The sequence below is a fragment of the Scyliorhinus torazame genome, chromosome 29 (assembly GCF_047496885.1).
Source record: "Scyliorhinus torazame isolate Kashiwa2021f chromosome 29, sScyTor2.1, whole genome shotgun sequence".
NCBI lineage: Eukaryota > Metazoa > Chordata > Chondrichthyes > Carcharhiniformes > Scyliorhinidae > Scyliorhinus > Scyliorhinus torazame.
The window spans coordinates 19568633-19586712 of record NC_092735.1 but is presented as its reverse complement, the minus strand read 5'-3'; the positions used below and the strand labels follow the sequence as shown (position 1 = coordinate 19586712).

Genomic DNA, 18080 nt, shown 5'->3' with positions numbered 1-18080 from the left:
AGGCTGATTATTATGTGAATGATGGTAGTTTAGGAAAAGGGAAGTGCAACGAGACCTGGGTGCATTGTGGAACAGTCGCTGAAGGTTGGCGTGCAGGTACAGCAGGCAGTGAGGAAAGCTAATGGTATGCTGGCCTCCATAGCGAGAGGATTTGAGTATAGGAGTAGGGATGTCTTGCTGCAGTTATACAGGGCCTTGGTGAGGCTGCACCTTGAGTATTGTGTGCAGTTTTGGCGGGTGTTAATCAGCCAGTTGACTTTGTATACATGCACAGTATCATCCCACTGTCTGCTTTACTCCCTCTGTTACAGCCTGCCCCGAGAAGGTCTTGTGTTCTGTATCTGGCCAGTGCGTCACAGAGTGTGATGGTTTGAAGGACTGCAGCAATGGAGTGGACGAGAATAATTGCGGTAAAAAAAATTTTAACTTTCTGTTGTTAAGTATGGGAAGTCACCATTGAATCAATCTGCAACACTCTCAGATAAAGTACACATACCTGATTTTAGTGCCCCACCATCGGTGCCTCAACTTCATCTCACTTGGCCTTTGACTCCAAAATTCTCTCCCTAAACCTCTCCATCAATCTCTCTCTCCCTCCCTCGCTTGCTCCTCCTTGCGAAGGCTCTTTGAAAACCTACCTCTTGATCCAAACCTTTTCGTCACCTGCCCCAAAGTGTCACTGGATCAGATTTTGTCTGCTAATGTTCCTGTCAAGCGTCTTGTAATATTTTACTACTGGAAAGGTGCTACATAAAGTTGTTCAGTAAAAGATTAGCTTGGATTTCCATTAATGTAAGCAACACAGCTTACAGTAATGCTTCTTTGCTCTGTTTTATATTTTTAACAAACAAAGAACAATCCAGAACGGGCCCTTCGGCCCTCCAAGCCTGTGCTGACTATGGCACCTGCCTAAACTAAAACCGCATGCACTTACGGAGTCCGTATCCTTCCATTCCCACCCTATTCATATATTTGTCTAGATGCCCGTTAAATGCCGCTATCGTACCTGCTCCCATCACCTCCCCAGCAGCACGTTCCATATATTTACCACCCTCTGTGTAAAAAGCGTGCCTCGCACATCTGTTCTAAACTTTTCCCCACGCACTTTAAACCTAGTACTTGACTCTCCTACCCTAGGAAAAAGCATCTGACTATCCACTCTGTCCATGCCACTCATAATCTTGTAGACCTCTATCAGGTCGCCTCTCAACCTCCGTCGTTACAGTGAGAAAAGACTGGGTTTATTTAACCTCTCCACATAGCTAATGCCCTCCATACCAAGCAACATCCTAATAAACCGCTTCTGTACCCTCTCCAAAGCATCTACATCCTTCTGGTAGTGTGGTGACCAGAATTGTACACAATATTCCAAATGAGGTCTAAGTAAGGTTTTGTACAGCTGCAACATGACTTGGCAATTTTTATATTCAATGCCCCGACCGATGAAGGCCAGCATCCCTCTTGACCACCTTATCCACATGCGTTGCCACTTTCAGTGATCGGTGGACATGCACGCCCAGATCCCACTGCCTGTCAATACTCGCAAGAGTTCTACAATTTACTGTGTAGTTCCTACATGCATTGGACCTTCCAAAGTGCATTACCTCACACTTGTCCGGATTAAACTCCATCTGCCATTTTTCCGCCTAAGACTCCAACCAGTTTATATCCTGCTGTATCCTCTGACAATCCTCTTCACTATCCGCAACTCCACTAATTGTTGTGTCGTCTGTGAACTTACTCATCAGACCAGCTACATTTTCTTCCAAATCATTTAACCTCAAAATATCTCTCGGTTCTTTGCACAATCAATTATTTCTTGACTAGTGGAGGCTCCGGTTTAGTATAACATGGGGGGGGGCGTCCTGTCCTGGGATTGTCGCGCAGACAGTGAGATGAATGGCCCGTTAATGTGGGTGTTTTATAGTCTCATTGGCAGCCAGAGCTATAATGGGTCACTGCTCTTTTACAAACTGATTTCATCCCCATTTGCTTGTTCAAGGTGATGATCAGTTCTCTCATCTTTTCCAAGACAGCAAATGTTTAATGGAGAAATATCAAACGTGTGTTTATCTCGTGACTTAGCCACAGTCGTGGGAACTTTACCATCAGATGTGTGAGCAAGGGAAGAATGAATGATTATTGGTTCACAAAAAATTATCAATTTCAGGTTTAAAATGAACAACTGACCCAGCCTCAATTGGCATTTTCTGAAGAGATTTCCAAACTTCTGCCACCTAGTGTGTAAATTGACGGCAAGGCGGCACAGTGCCTTAGAGTGCCAGGGACCCAGGTTCAATTCCGGCCTCGGGTGACTGTGCGGAGTCTGCACGTTCTCCCCATACGTTTCCTCTGGGTCCTCCGCTTTCCTCCCTGTGGTAGTCACCACTGTTGTATTATATTGTATATACTGCACTGCATACGAGGGTATTACGGTAAGGCCCCTGTACTACAGGTACGGGGGAAGATCCCTGCCTGCTGGCTCCGCCCAGTAGGCGGAGTATAAATGTGTGTGCTCTCCGAACTGCAGCCATTTCGGCAGCAGCTGTAGGAGGCCACACATCTCTGTGTAATAAAGCCTCGATTACTCTCTACCCTCGTCTCGTCGTAATTGATAGTGCATCACTCCCACAGTCCAAAGATGTGCAGGTTAGGTGGATTGGCTGTGCTAAATTGCCCCTTCATGTCCAAAAGATTAGGTGGGGTTACGGGGATGGGGTGGGGCTGTGGGCCTAGGTAGGGTGCTCTTTCGGAGGGTTGGTGCAGACTTGATGGGCCGAACGGCCTCCTGCGCTGGAGGGATTCTATGGATTGTTTCCAAATTTCACTCCCGAAAAGACGGACTCTAATTTTTGGACTATGCCCCTGAGTTCTAGACTCTACATCAGTGAGAATAGTTTCTCTATATGTACCCCAGTCCCACAGCAATTTGTTTCTGCCAATCGGTTGTCTTTCAGTATCATGAACACTTCGATCAAGTCGCCCCTTAACTTTCCCAATTTCAGGGAATACAACAATAATTTGTATAATCATGTAGCCTTGGAGCTCACCAACGTTCCAGCAAAACCAGTGAGGTACTCTGAACTTTGGTTCCACGCTGCAGATTATCTTATATTTATTTAGTTGTCTGTAAATATTGGGACGTTACAAAGGACACGTAACAAGAGTAAGGGGAGACTGAAAGCCAGAGGCCAATGGTTGTTGTCCATTTCCCAAGCTGTGCCTTTTGTGCACAGTATAGTGACGTTTGCTGATTCTTTCACGGGATGTGGGTGTGGCTGGCCAGGCCAGCATGTGTTGCCCATCCCTAATTGCCCATTGAGAAGGTATCGGTGAGCCGCCTTCTTGAACCGCTGCAGTCCCTGAGCCGTGAGGTGTAGGTGGTGCAAGCACACCCACAGTGCTGTTCGGGAGGGAGTTCCAACATTTTGGGTGAGCAACATTGGAGGAACGGCTGATATATTATCAAGTTGGGCTTGGAGTTGGGCTTTGTGGTTTAGAAAGTAGAGAAGGCAAGAACATGAAGCACAATCTTACTGGACCTTCCAGCTCACAGAAAGAGCCAGGTCGATTTTTCCCTCCATCTCCCCATCTCTACCCCCAACCCCCAGCACTATTTCATTCTTCACCCTGATTCAATTCAGCCGAGGCTCCTACAACAGGCCCTGTGTGTTAATCAGGGTTAGACTTGGAAAGGAGGTATGGTTCCTTCCTCCGACATTTCCTCAATCCTACAAGGAGAGACGCTGCCTCCGCCCGGATAGTTCCTGTAATGTTCTCTGCACGCACGGATGGCGAGGTCTTTGTACAGAGAACATACGGCTTTGTAAATGAACAAAACTGTTTATTATTTAACTAAATCACTAAAGGGTTTCTATGATGTAAGATTGCAGTTGGATATTATGGCTTAATACAAACAACAATGGTTAACTCTTATTAATAACTATTGACTCAGGAGCTGCTCGATATGCGACTGTGTTCTCTGCTTGTTGTCCAGATTCTTTGTCCCTGTGCTGTCCAGGCGATTACCTTGTATCTCCATGAGGCCTGTCTTCTAGTGACCTACTCCTGCCACTACGCCACCTGTGGTCGGATGCTAGAATCACAGTGGATGCACACGGCACCTATCCTAACTTGCAGTTCGGTTATTAAATCATACACAAATGATATTCTGCATATCATTACAGTTCCCACTTGGCAAAATTCAAATCATGCATTGAGCACTGTTGGAATTGATTCCGAACCATTGCCTCTGGCTCTCAGGGCCACGGTACTGCTGCACCTCGCCATCAAATAGTTCACTCGCTGCAAGGCCTCATCCAACTCCCAGGGTGACCCCGATCGCAGAGTCCTGGAGCTCAACTTGGCGAAAGAACTTTTCAGTTCAACTCAACTGCAGTGATTCAGAGCGATTAATTGTACTCACGAGGTCGGTGGGCCCGGGGTCATTTCAGGTTGTCATGGAAACCATAACCAGGCCTCGGCCTCACCTGATTTGCTGATGGCAGGCAGGTACACAAAAGCATTCCACAGATTTGTGTCGTCCTGTCTTACTTGATTACGTCAGCGTATCATTCTCTATACATTACCACAAACCAACGTGTTTAGCAGATCTGTTCTCTAAAAAAAACCAGGGCAACTATTTCAAATAAAAGATTATTGTGTATTCCCCCCAACCTGTGTTGATAAATTATTATTTAAAAGTATTGCTGGTTTGTACCTTTGTGTGATGTTATCTTCTCACTCTCCAACCCTGCCTTCTGGATTCCATTCTTTCTCACACTCCCCCCTTTTCAACCATCTTCGTTGGCTGATTTCACTTTTTCTTTTCATCTTTCTTCGGTCCATCTTTCTGCTGCACCCGTAGTTGGGGTCTCGTTCCTGAGCTTCTTTCCTCTCCCTCTCTCTACCCCTCATGATCTGTCTTTCTCCCTTGTACTTGTTTCTTCTTTCATCCTCTCTCTCTCCTTCCCTAGTTTGTCCTGTACAGTTTCACTGCGCTGAGGGGAACACCTGCCTATCCTTGCTCAACGTCTGTGATCAGAACAAAGACTGCGAAACAGGGGACGATGAACAGAACTGTGATGAAGGTACGTGAAGAACAAACTTCAGCTCCCAACATTAGCGCAGTTGAACCATCCGTTTTCTAAAGAACCTCGTTTTCTTTGGCATCATTGCTTCAAAAATTCACTTAAGATAATTGACGAATCGAGATCAAAATCCATGGCTCATCGAACTGGTTGCTCAGTTTGTGTTTTGTTATGTTTGTGTTCAGTGTGTCTTTTGCATCTGATCTATACATGTGCGAATGTGGCGTGTTTTTCCTTCATTGTGTGTGTGTGTGTGTATGTGCCCCGTGTATGTGTGGATTCCATATATGTGAGTACCCTGGGCTGGATTGTCCGGTTCTGAGGCTATGTCTCCACGCCGGCGCGGGAACGGTGGCGTTTTACGACAGAGAAAATGGCGTAAAACGGCAACCGATCTTCCGTTTGGCTGGGGGCTAGCACGGCGGCACGGGTAGAGCACCCGACTCTAGCTGTCGATACTGCCGGAGAATTGCCGGGTACGTGGCCGCGCATGCGCACGGCGACGGCCAGCAGCGGCCTCGCCGTGCTACATGACGGAGGCCGCTCGCAGACCCGGCCCAGCGAAATAGTATCCCCTCCTTTGGCCGGCTCGCGCGCCCCGGACCAACCAACCCCCCCCCCCCCTCCACAGTGCCCCCAGCCCCTGATAAAGTCCCCGGATCGGCCGTCCCCTGACTGTGATGGCGCTGGACTGAGCCACAGCTGCCACGCTGAGTTGCTGACAGATGAGACCACACACGACCAACACCGACGGGAACTCAGCCGGTCAAGGGAGGAGCATCGCAGGGCGGGCCTCGGGCAATGCCCTGAGGCCATCAACACATCGCGCGCGCTGTACTCTCAAGAGTACTCCGCTTTGGAGGAGGCAGAGCATCGCGAAAGCAGCGTCGCCCCGATTTGGTGGCGCATTTGTTAGCACTGCTGCCTCACGCCGCCAAGGACCTGGCCCCAGTTCACCGTCCGTAAAAAGTTTGCTTATTCACCCCATGTCTGCGTGGGTCTCACCCCCACAACCCAAAAAGTAGGTGGATTGACCACGCTAAAATTGCCCCTTAATTGGGGAAAAAAATAATTGGGTACTCTAAAAAAAATTCCATCCCGCATGCGACGATTCCCACAGTGGGCGAGACTGGAAGACTTGCCCCCCTGTGTATGTACCTTGCGTGTGTTCGTGTGGGTGTGCATCCCATGTTTCTGTGTACATTTTGTACGTGAGTACCCTGTGTGTGTGTTCAGCGTGTCGTACGTTCACTGTGTGTGTGTGTGTACGCGCGTGCAAGGATGCATGGTCAGCTGTGGTTTAATATTATTCTGCCTTCTGTAGCTGTGCCATGTGACCTGTTCACCTACATGTGCGCTGATGGTTCTTGTGTGAAGAAAGCAAACCCTCTGTGTGACTATGTGACAGACTGTCCAGATGGAACTGATGAGAAAAATTGTGGTAAGACGCTGAAATGATGGAGCAATTTCCGCTGGCAACCGAAGCCCAAAAGATTAAATAAACAATGGTGGCCCTCGAATAAAGGTCTAGATCTCGCGTTCAAATGTTAAGGCATTCGGAACCGAGGGGCATTCCTAGGTGTTGTGGAATCAGAAAAGATTGCAAATGTTAGTCATCCAACAGTGGAGGCCTAAACGTATTAGCTGTGGAGAGTCAAGCACGGGCCTAGTGGGTGAAGGAAACGCCTGATGTATACAGAGGGCCTACGTTTGATTCTTGGCTTTGTTCTCTTGATTTATTATCCGTCCCGAGTTGCTTTGAAGATGTCTTGCTATGACACCCTGGGCCAGTGCACAGTCAATTCCAGCCCCACTTGACCTGGAGTCGCAACTCAGTTGAAATTTTACAATGCCCGAGTTCTTCAGCTGCCCCATAACTACAGTCACCAGGTTTGTAAATTTAAGCACAATTAACTTTTTATTATTAACAGGAACCATAATTAAACAGGCAACAAGAAATAGCAGGCAGCCAGCATTTGAGAGAGAAACTGCTTCTTCTTTCAGGGTCTAGAGGCTTCTGCCTACAGACAGGAGGCGGCAGAGCAGAGAGGGAGAGCTGCTTCCACCTTGAGGGTCCAGTGGCTCCTCCTGGGTTCTCTCCAAAAAACCTCACCTGACAGGAACCAATCATTTTCTGTTGTCGGGCAGAATACTGTCCCTAGGCACTCCATTGACCACCAGCCAACCAATCGAAACAAATCCCTCCAATCTCTTGAGGGCCATAAAGTCTGGGTTCGTCCACCCAAATCCTCACAATACGGTGAACTATGTTGACACTTTATTCATTCCTTACTTCCTCTGCTCGACTTAAAGGTATGTCTCTGTTAATGACTCATGGCCCAAAACGGATAAAGACAAAATAAACAAAATAGGAGCTCAGGGAATCAACAGGATGGGTCCTTACAGTCTTTCTCTTGAACGCTGCAGTTATTTTAAATGCGACTAAGGGGCCACATGGCTACTTCACAGGCAGTTAACAATGTTGATGTGAGCCTGGAGTCACATATAGGAATGGTCAACCTCCCGAAAAGGGGTATTAGTGAACCAGTCAATCTTCTGACATTCCCAGTTCTATGATCCCAGCTTTTTCATTCCAATTCTCAAACTGCCTTGTTGAGGGTTATGAATTTATATTCTCTGGATTAAGAGTCCCGGAATGTAACCACTGCACACTACCACACCTCTCTGCAGAGCAAATCAATTGCTGTTAATATGCCAGTTGGGTCACGACAAAAGATTTGGTGGGGGGGGAAATTCAACCAAGGCAGCAGGTACTGATCATGGGGACATCATGGAGCTGTCTGGAAGCAGTTAATTAAAGCCCAGTAAAACCCATTTCTCTTTGAAGTGGGCGGCACAATGGCACAGTGGTTAGCACTGCTGCCTCACAGCACCAGGGACTCAGGTTCGATTCCAGCCTTGGGTCACTGTCTGGGTGGAGTTTGTACATTCTCCCCGTATATGCGTGGGTTTCCTCTGATTTCCTCCCACAGTGCAAAGATGTACGGGTTAGATGGATTGGCCCTGCTAAATTGTCCAGATTAGGGTATGGGGTTACGGAGGTAGGCATGGGTGGGTGGGTGAGTGGACATGGGTAGAGTGTTCATTCAAAGGTCTGGATGGGCCGAATGGCGTCCCTCTGCACTATAGGGATGCTATGAGTCAAAGCCTTGCAGATCAAAGGATCTGACGGGGTGTAAACCCTGGTGAAATGGTTTTAGCTTTCTATGTAGTTAAAGCGGCTGCTTTCTCTGCCTGAGGCAGCAAGGGAACGGGTGAGATTTAAAGCCTTGATTTTTTTCACTGTTTCTGTTTGGACTGCTCATTAGCTTCCAAAAAGGGGCGACTGAGCGGGGTCTCTGAAAAGGGGGGTGGGGAGAGGGGGGGGAGTCGCTGTTAGAGGGCGGTCTCTGATATGGGTTGTTTCGGTTATGGGAGGGTCTCCGATGGGGGCGGGTCAGGTCACTCATGGTGCCAGTAATTTTCATGGTGTGGTGGTGGGGGGGGGGGGGGGGGAGCCGCGGGCAGCCGCCAGATCTCGCTATCAGGCCGCCCATTCAAAATGGCAGCCCTCAGCCAAACATTGCTCCCTCTACACTGGCTCAAAACGGTGTCTGAACCCAATAAGCTCAAGCTCCCCAAGTGTGATGTTTGACAATAAAATAAGCCAAATACTGCGGATGCTGAAACAAGAACAGAGGATGCTGGAAAAAAATTCAGCAGGTCTGGCAACATCTGTAAGGAGTGAAAGCAGAGTAAAGGTTTTGAGCCCTTTGGCTCTCCATCAGAACTGAAAGGAGGGAGAATGTGTCAGAGCTGTAGAAACTGCAACAAAATGTAGCAACTTTAAGAACAAAAGACAGATGGTCTGGTGTGACAGGGGGAGGCGGTGTTTGCATTGAGGCAATTCCCCACCTTCCGAAGGGTAACTAGGGATGGGCAATAAATGCTGACCTAACCAGCGACGCCCACGCCCCATAAGTGAATTTGGAAAGAAAATATGTGTCAGGGATATTTTTTTTAAAGGGCTGCCATGCGCCTAATCGGAAGATGAGGTTCTGGTCCTCCAGCTTGCGCTGGGCTTCACTGGAGCATTGCAGCAGGCCAAGGATGGACATGCGAGCATGGGAGCAACGTGTTGAGTTAAAATGGCGAGCGACAGGAGGTTGGGGTTCTGCTCGCAAACTGAGTGAAGGTGTTCCGCAAAGCGGTCGCCCAGTCTGCATTTAGTCTCCGCAGTGGAGTGGGGACCACGTTCGGAGCAGCGAATAAAATTAGGTAAATAGTAGGAGGTGCAAGTTGAAGGAACTGCTTAATCTGAAAGGAGTGTTTGGGGCCTTGAATGGTGAGAGGGGAGGAGATAAAGGGGCAGGTGTTGCACCTTCTGCAATTGCAAGGGAAGGAGTTGTGGGAAACGGATGGGGAGATAGGCGTAATGGAGTAGACTAGGGTGTCGCGGAGGGAATACTGATGGGGCCGGGGGGTGAGGGGGAAGATGTGTGTTTCATGGTAGCATCATGCTGGAGTTGGCAGAAATGGCAAAGGACGATCCTTTGAATGTAGAGGCTGGTGAGGTGCAAAAGTGAGTACAAGTGGGGACCCTGTTATGGCTCTGGGAGGGAGGGAAGAGGGCAGAGGTGCGTGAAGTTTTATCTCTTACATGAGGCACCTCGAAGCGAGATTACCAGTTTGTGCCAAATTGTGAGCAGGGTGCTGTAGTTTAATTGATGCCCAGGGACCAGGATCAAGGTTGCTCCTGAACTCATTTTGTTCTAGATCTTTCCATCGATCAGAACTAAAATGGGTGCAGCATACCCCCACCATCTGGGCCAGCTAAAATCTACACCCAACATGTGAGGTTTGATCTACTCTAGTTTCTCACTCGCTGCAAATAAGACACTTCAGACTAACAACTTACCCTTTTCTCCCTCAGACTGTGGCCTACAGACCCCCATGAGCCGAATTGTCGGGGGAACCAATTCCACAGAGGGAGAGTGGCCATGGCAGGCCAGTATACAAATTAGCGGTCAGCACGTTTGCGGGGGAATTCTCATCAATCAGAATTGGATTCTCTCTGCTGCTCATTGCTTCACTAGCAGGTAGATACAAAAGAAAATCAAATTGTTATTCAAGATTGTTTTTGTGGTTTGCCTTAATCCCCAGTTTATTGACAGGAGACAGAAATTCTTTGATAGGGCCCTGGAATACACGCTGGGTGCAAAGAATTTCTTAATGTAAAATCCCTTTGTCTCCCTTGCAGACATACCCCGCCAGACCGATGGACAGTCATCCTCGGCAAGTTCAAGCTTAATTTAATTAGCTACCACGAGCTCAGCTTCAAGGTACAGAAAATCATCTCTCACCGGTACTATGATGGTGACACCTCTGACCACGACATCGCTCTGCTCCTACTGGACCAACCTGTGCCCATTGTGCCATTCACGTATCCCGTCTGCCTGCCCGCCAAGACGCAAGTGTTTGAGACGGACACAACATGTTGGGTCACAGGCTGGGGGACAACGGAAGAGGATGGTGAGTGACCCATGGAGGCTGGTTAGGGTTAGGGAGATGGGACTTTCTCTACAGCCTTACAGATGTATGTGGGCTTTCCTGCCCCATTGGAAGGGCACGGGTTGCACCTCTGTCAGTATAACCGTTTACACCGTGTTGCAGGTTGTAAGATTATGCCTCTTCATTCTGGAGTCTCCCAATCATGGGAAATACTTTAATTGTATTAATTGGGTCTATTATAGTCAAATTAATACAAGCCCAGTCTCTGCAACCTGTTCTATAATAATAGAATAATAATCTTTATTGTCACAAGTAGGCTTACATTAACACTGGAAGGAAGTTACTGTGAAAATCCCCTAGCCGCCACACTCCAGCGCCTGTTCGGGTACACAGAGGGAGAATTCAGAATGTTCAATTCACCTAACAAGCACATCTTTCGGGACTTGTGGGAGGAAACCGGAGCACCCGGAGGAAACCCACGCAGACACGGGGAGAACGTGCAAACTCCGCACAGAAAGTGACCCAAGCCGGGAATCGAACCTGGGACCCTGGAGCTGTGAAGCAATTGTGCTACCCACAATGCTTCCATGCTGCCCTTTAGTAGAGAAGATGCGTGGAGAGATCAGTTCAGTCCATAAGAGGGTCATTTAGGAGTCCGGTAACAGCTGGGAAGAAGCTAATCCGGAGATCCAAGCCAATGCTCTGAGGACCTGGGTTCAAATCCCACCATGGCAGCTGGTGGAGATTGATTTCAATTAATTAAATCTGGAATTGAAAGCAAATTTTGGAATGATGACCACTAAACTATCAGTCGTAAGTTCCTTTCTCTCCCTGCTCCATCGAAAACCCACGAGGCACACGCCTGTCAGCAGAACCTAAATCAGAGTTGGGCCATTGAGGGTTAATGTCAGAAATCACTCCTTCACCAACGGTTAATGGAAATCTGGAACTCGCTCCCACAAAAAGCTGATGAAGTGAGAGTCAATTGCAAATTTAAATTGGAATATGTTACTTAGACAAGAGTTTTAAGAGATTATGGAACCGACAGCGCCCAAGAAGCTTGACATCATCCAGGACATAGCAGGCTCACTTCATTAGTATTCCATCCACCATCTTTCAGAGTAAAGAGGTAGAGAATCTAGTGGAGTGGTTGTAGCGCACAATGACTTACGAGAGAGACGAGAAGTGATGAAGTCGATTCAGGCTTTATTAAGCGAGACTTGTCCCCAGCAGTTCAGCAACAGAATGAAGCGGCGGGGAGAAGCTCGGGTTCTTATACTCCACCTTCAGGGTGGAGCCAGGAGTCAGCAGCCAACCAGGACCCGGGATCTGTCAGCCAATAGCATCACGGCTTCACAGTCCCACATGACCCCTAATACATACCACCACAGTGGTGTAACGCCAACTATCTCTCCCTCAATGTCAGCGAAACTAAAGAGCTGGTCACTGACTTCAGGAAGCAAAGTATCGTCTATATTTTCTCAGGAAACTAAGGAAATTCGGCATGTCCACATTGACTCTTCCCAATTTTTACAGATGCACCATAGAAAGCATCTTTCTGGCTGCATCACAGTCTGGTATGGCAATTGCTTGGCCCAAGACTGTAAGAAATTACAGAGTCGTGACCACCGTCCAGTCCATCACGCAAACCCGACTTGACCCTGTGTACACCTCCCACTGCCTTGGGAAAGCGGGCAGCATAATCAAAGCCCCTCCCACGCGGGTTATTCACTCTTCCAACTTCTTCCATTGGGCAAGAGATACAGGAGTCTGAGAACACGCACTAACAGATTCAAAAACAGCTTCTTCCCCACTGTTAACAGACTCCTAAACCACCCTCTTAAGGACTGAACTGATCTGTTCACACATCTTCTCCACTGAGCAGTACTGCACTCCTGTATGTTTCACCCGATGCCGGTGTCTATGTATTTACATTGTGTATTTATGTATGCCCTATGGTTTTTTTCATGTATGGAGCAATCTGTCTGGACTGTACACAGAACAATACTTTTCACTGTACCTCAGTACACGTGACAATCAAAATCCAATCCAATCTTCAACATTCACTCCGTCCACATCGACGCACAGTGGCAGCAGTGTGTACCATCTATAACAGCACACCAAGCCTCCTTTGAGACACCTTCCAAACCTGTGACCTCTACCACCTTGAGGGACAAGGGTAGAAGATACAGGGGAACACCACCACCTGCAGCTTCCCTTCCAAGCCCCACACCAACCTGACATGCAACGATATCGCCGTTCCTCCACTGTTGCTGGGTCAAAATCCTGGGACTCTCTTCCTAACAGCACTGTGGGTGTACCTACACCACATGGAGTGCAGCGGTTTGAGGCGGCTCCCTGCCACCTTCCCAAGGGTGATTAGGGATGGGCAACAAATGCTGACCTTGCTAGTGACACCAGCATCCCATGAATTTAAAAAACAGGTAGGTAAAGTCAAATACACTCCAGACATGATCTCATTGAATGGTGGACCAAGCTCAATGGATTAAACATCCTTGGGCAGCACGGTAGCATTGTGGATAGAACAATTGCTTCACAGCTCCAGGGTCCCAGGTTCGATTCCAGCTTGGGTCACTGTCTGTGCGGAGTCTGCACATCCTCCCCGTGTGTGCGTGGGTTTCCTCCGGGTACTCCGGTTTCCTCCCACGGTCCAAAGATGTGCAGGTTAGGTGGATTGGCCATGATAAAAATTGCCCTTAGCGTCCAAAATTGCCCTTCGTGTTGGGTGGGGTTACTGGGTTATGGGGATAGGGTGGCGGTGTGGACCTTGGGTAGGGTGCTCTTTCCAAGAGCCGGTGCAGACTCGATGGGCCGAATGGCCTCCTTCTGCACTGTAAATTCTATGATCCCTTATTCAAACTTTAAAAAAAATTATTATAGTATTGGCCACAATGCAGGATCGTTATAAAGATGAGAAAGACAGGATTCTGCACTGAACAATAGGTGCAGAAGGAATCAATGACCATTTCTCCATTTCCTTTAGGTTCCGTTGCAAATGTTCTCCAGAAAGTAGATGTCAAACTGGTTGATCAGGATACTTGCAATAAAGCATATTCCTATGGCATTACTCCCAGGATGCTCTGTGCTGGTTACCCTGAGGGAAAGAAGGATTCCTGTCAGGTACTGTGCCTTGTTTCTGTCTTTCCACGGAATCAAAATGTTGACATGGCTTTCTGGCTTCAATGAAGACCGAGTTGTTGAAGTCATTGGGTTTAATTTTCTTGGCCTGTTGGGAGTTGGTGGCTGTGGAGGGGCGTGCAGAGTAGGGGGAGCCGGATTCCAGTGGCAACAGAGCCAATAAGAATCGGCAACCGTGGGGACATAGATTTAAGAGGGGAGATTGTTCACAGAGTGAGTTGCTGTGATCTGGAATGTGCTGCCTGAATTGGGCAGTGGAGGCAGATTTAATTGTAACTCCCAAAATTGAATCAGTTGAATGTGTAGTGTTGCTCTTTTTAACCTTAGTCTATTTGCTCTGATTACGTCACCTTTGCTCATGAGTCGCCAGGTATCTTTATGATACCGCCACGTGGTTCAAGTTCAGGTTATGATTAATAATACAGCACACCGCTTAGTAAGGATTAAAACAACGGTCATTTATTATATACAAGCAATATTAATACACTAATACTATCTATATAATAAACCTATCACTACTGGCCAATACTTAACTTAGGAAGAGCCCACCAGGTCAGGGAAACAAATGGCTTGTCCAATCAGATCTGGCCCGCGGGATTCAATAGGCTGCTGCAGGTCGGTGGCTAGGTGTCTCTAGCGATCGCTGGATTCAAACATACAGTTGCCGGTTGCTGGTCTTGCGAAGGTCTTGAGCAGGCGAAGAGGAGAGAGAGAGAGATCTGAACTTGGCCCCTCACTTTTATAGGGCCCAGGGGCTTCCCGCCTCCCGGGGCGGCCCTTGACCCTGAGTCCCAAGTGATTGGATTTGTTCCCAATCCCTGGGGTCGATGTGTCCAATGGTGAGGTGATTCCTCGATCGGGGGGTGGTCGTTCACCTGTCTTTGTTTCGGCCACTGCAGGCGCCGACAGGTCTGGCCCGGTATTCAATTGCTAATATGTTGCAATTGTTCCCGGGGATAGCCGATTTAACTGCAGATGTCTGAATAGATGGGCTGCAAACAGTCCTGAATGTAACTGCAAATACCTGGGTTGATGGGCTGTTGATAGCCCTGAGTATCGATCTGGGCTAACTTCCCCAGAGCCGAATATGCAATATTGTCTGCAGCTGCCTGCTTGTGTCTTGTTAGCTGCTTTTCCCAGCAGTCTTTTGGGTTAGCCATTTCAAACTGGGTTTTGGCCAGATTAATCGGACGCAGCCATTTTACGTGGCTACAGTAGAGAGGAACAATTTGCAGGGCTAGGGACAAAGAGTAAGGTGGTAGGACTATATGGATAGCCCTTTCACAATAGGGCAAATAGCCACCTTTTGTTCTGTATGAATCTAACCTCACCAAATTCACTGATCCATAGAATCACTACAGTGCAGAAAGAGGCCATTTGTTCCATCAGGTCTGCACCGACCCGCCGAAAGATCACCCTACCCTAGGCTCACTCCCCTGCGCTATCCCCGCAACCCCGTGCATTGGTCATGGCCAATCCACCTAACCTGCACATCTTTGGGCTGTGGGAGGAAACCAGAGCACCCGGAGGAAACCCACAGACACGGGAGAACGTGTCAGTCACCCAAGTTTGGAATGGAAACCGGGTCCCTGGTGCTGAAGCAGCAGTGTGAACTCTCAGCATTGCAGCATGGCACTGGGTCTCAATCTAACAGGTTAGGGAGAAGATAACAGACAGGTTTCTTGTTACTAATCACCATGCACTAATCGCTGCTGGGAAATATGGACATTAGGCAAGACCAGTATTGGGCTGCCTGACACTCACCACCTAAGCTCGTACACGAAAGGTGCCCACTTCGAGAAAGGACTGGAGGCCACCTGGTACTTGAGGAACCAATCTACCCACAGATAATAATCTGCCTTCTCGCTTTTGCTACCAAATGGATGGGTGAATGGGACTTGGTATGAATTAGGCACTGCGATACAGTATCCCAGAATCAGTCGGGTTGGCAGAGAAGAGAAAGCGCATCAGAAATACTTACCAACACTTGTTAAATATCAATAATGTATGTGACCTGGTCTATCACTTCTTTCAAATCGCTCCCTCTTTTTTGGGGGAGGTCTGGTTAATTTTGACCTTTGTGGACTGTGTCATCAAGCCAAGGGATGTTAGTGGAACCCTTTCCATTTCAGGTAGATCATCCCAATTGAGTGCAAGGCAGAGCTCCTTTATGACAACAATGTGCCCTAACCTCACACGTACAGTTCATACACCAGCAATGTGACATTGTCCCACACACAGGCTGTCCTATGTCTTCTGAGTGAGATTGTTGAGTTACCCTGAACGATGGGCAGGTTTATGGTATGGGCTCCCACCCACTGGTCTGAGATTTCCCTCGACATGCAGGACTCGCATAGCCAATAGAGTTTAGACTGAATGGTAAACCTTTATACACGTCACTGGTTAAGCCTCAGTTGGAGTATTCTAACTAGATTATAGGAAGGATGTCAAGGCCTTGGAGTGGATGTGGAGATTCACTCGAATAGTACCAGACTTGAGGGCCTTGTGTGGAAAGATTAGAGGAGCAAGGATTGTTTTCCTTCGAGCAGATTACACGGAGAGTTAAAAATTATGCTACAAGTAGAGGGGGAAGCAGTTTCCAGTCAGTAACTAGAGGACAACGGGTAAAAGAACCAGAGGAATAATAGAGATTTTGTTTAAGCAGCAGGTTGTTGTAATCTGGAATGTACAGTCTGCAAAAAATGACAGAAGCAGATTCATCATAACTGCCAAAAGTGGTATTGGATAAATCGTGCTTGGGGACAATTTTCAGAGCTATGGGGAAAGGACAGAGGAGTGGGGCTAATTCAGCCCTGACGAAGGGTCACAGTGGAAAGCATGCAGGCAAGGCGATCAGGTATGGCAGAAGTAGACTCAACAGTGATGAGGTACAGGGTACAGATTTAGGTGGCCTTATATCTCATCCTTGAAGAGACTCGGATGAGATGCCTGGAAGAATAAAAGGATAAAGGCAAGAAAACGTGTTGTAGGACGTACAATACAAAATCAGGCCAGTTGGCCCAATGGGTGACATTGTTCCATATGAGCCTTCTCCCACCATGCTTCATCTGATCCCATCAACATATATTTCTGTTTACAATATGAACGCAACAATATTTCCACCTTTCCCTCTTTATTTACAGGGTGACTCGGGAGGGCCGCTCGTCTGTCAGCAGCACAATGGGCGGTGGTTCCTAGCCGGAATCGTGAGCTTCGGTTACGGCTGTGCTCGGCCAGAATTATACGGCGTCTACACACGGGTGACTAGGTTCATCGATTGGATTAACACCCATGTTTCATAACCAAAGGGAATCCCCACATCCATCAGAGCCGAATGGTTTGGATGTGAAAGACTGCCAGTGGTAGTGACCCCCTGCTCCCAAAGAACCACCAATAGGAACCTGGATCTTCGGCACCTTTTGACGATGTCAGCCTAGCAGTCAACCATTGAGATGTCAATGCGGTCTCCTCTGTAAATAAGCTATGCAACCAATGAGCCAACCAAGCTGACTGGTTGGGCGTTTAAAAGCATTGAGGAGGGTGGGGAATTTAGCAATGCTCTGCTGTATTTTTGAAATGTTTGTGCTATTCGGGGCAAAGAACATTAGAAACTATTTCTATATCAGACAGCCAAGTGAGGATTTTAATAGCCGAATTGGGAAGTGGGCGCGTGGTACACAAAACTCAGCCAAAGATAACGGCCTGACCTAGTTATTGGCCCACCAGCCAAAACCTGGGCTGAAACATCCTGGAAGCCAATGGGGAAACTCAAGCAGCATTTAGACCGCCCACCTTTCTAGGGTAAGTGCGGTGACGGTCTGACGAAAGGCGGGGGGGGGGGGGGGGGGGGGGTGTAGGTTCAAAGGCCGTCGTCAGTAGTAGAGGAATAACGTCATGCCTCACCTGTATCATAGGGCAGCAAGGTGGCGCAGTGGTTAGCACTGCTGCTTCACGGCATCGAGGTCCCAGGTTTTGCTAGCTCCCACTCCTGTTTTTAAATTATTTTGTCTCGGTTAATGTGGGTTATTGAACATGCTGGCACCATACATTGATGTTCCAAGACGTTCTGCTACTGGCCCCCTTTTATTTCAATTCTAGTTAACTTCCAGAATTGTGGTAACCACACAGGTGTTCCTTCAGCCCATTGTCCCCCGAGCTCTTTGAAAGAGCTATCCAGTTAATCTCACGCCCTAGCCTTCTGACCATACCCTGCAAATTATTCCGATTCACAAATTTACCCAATTCACTTTTGAAAGTTACAACTGAATCTGCTGCCAACCTTGCGTTGTAGTTAACAAGTCAACGTTTATCAGAAAAACA

The 18080-nt window shown here is 47.9% G+C and overlaps 1 protein-coding gene across 1 annotated transcript in view; it reads left to right on the top strand.

The window, feature by feature from the left end:
* tmprss6 (transmembrane serine protease 6) overlaps positions 1 to 17385 on the top strand; it is a 72889-nt gene extending 55504 nt beyond the window's left edge. Inside the window, exons 12-18 of the mRNA XM_072492157.1 lie at positions 312 to 410; positions 4977 to 5090; positions 6415 to 6531; positions 10024 to 10189; positions 10351 to 10622; positions 13606 to 13742; positions 16904 to 17385. Of these exons, the coding sequence (XP_072348258.1) occupies positions 312 to 410; positions 4977 to 5090; positions 6415 to 6531; positions 10024 to 10189; positions 10351 to 10622; positions 13606 to 13742; positions 16904 to 17062 (1064 nt within the window). The 3' untranslated portion in view covers positions 17063 to 17385. The remainder of the gene's footprint in view (positions 1 to 311; positions 411 to 4976; positions 5091 to 6414; positions 6532 to 10023; positions 10190 to 10350; positions 10623 to 13605; positions 13743 to 16903) is intronic.
* Positions 17386 to 18080: the final 695 nt, after the last annotated feature.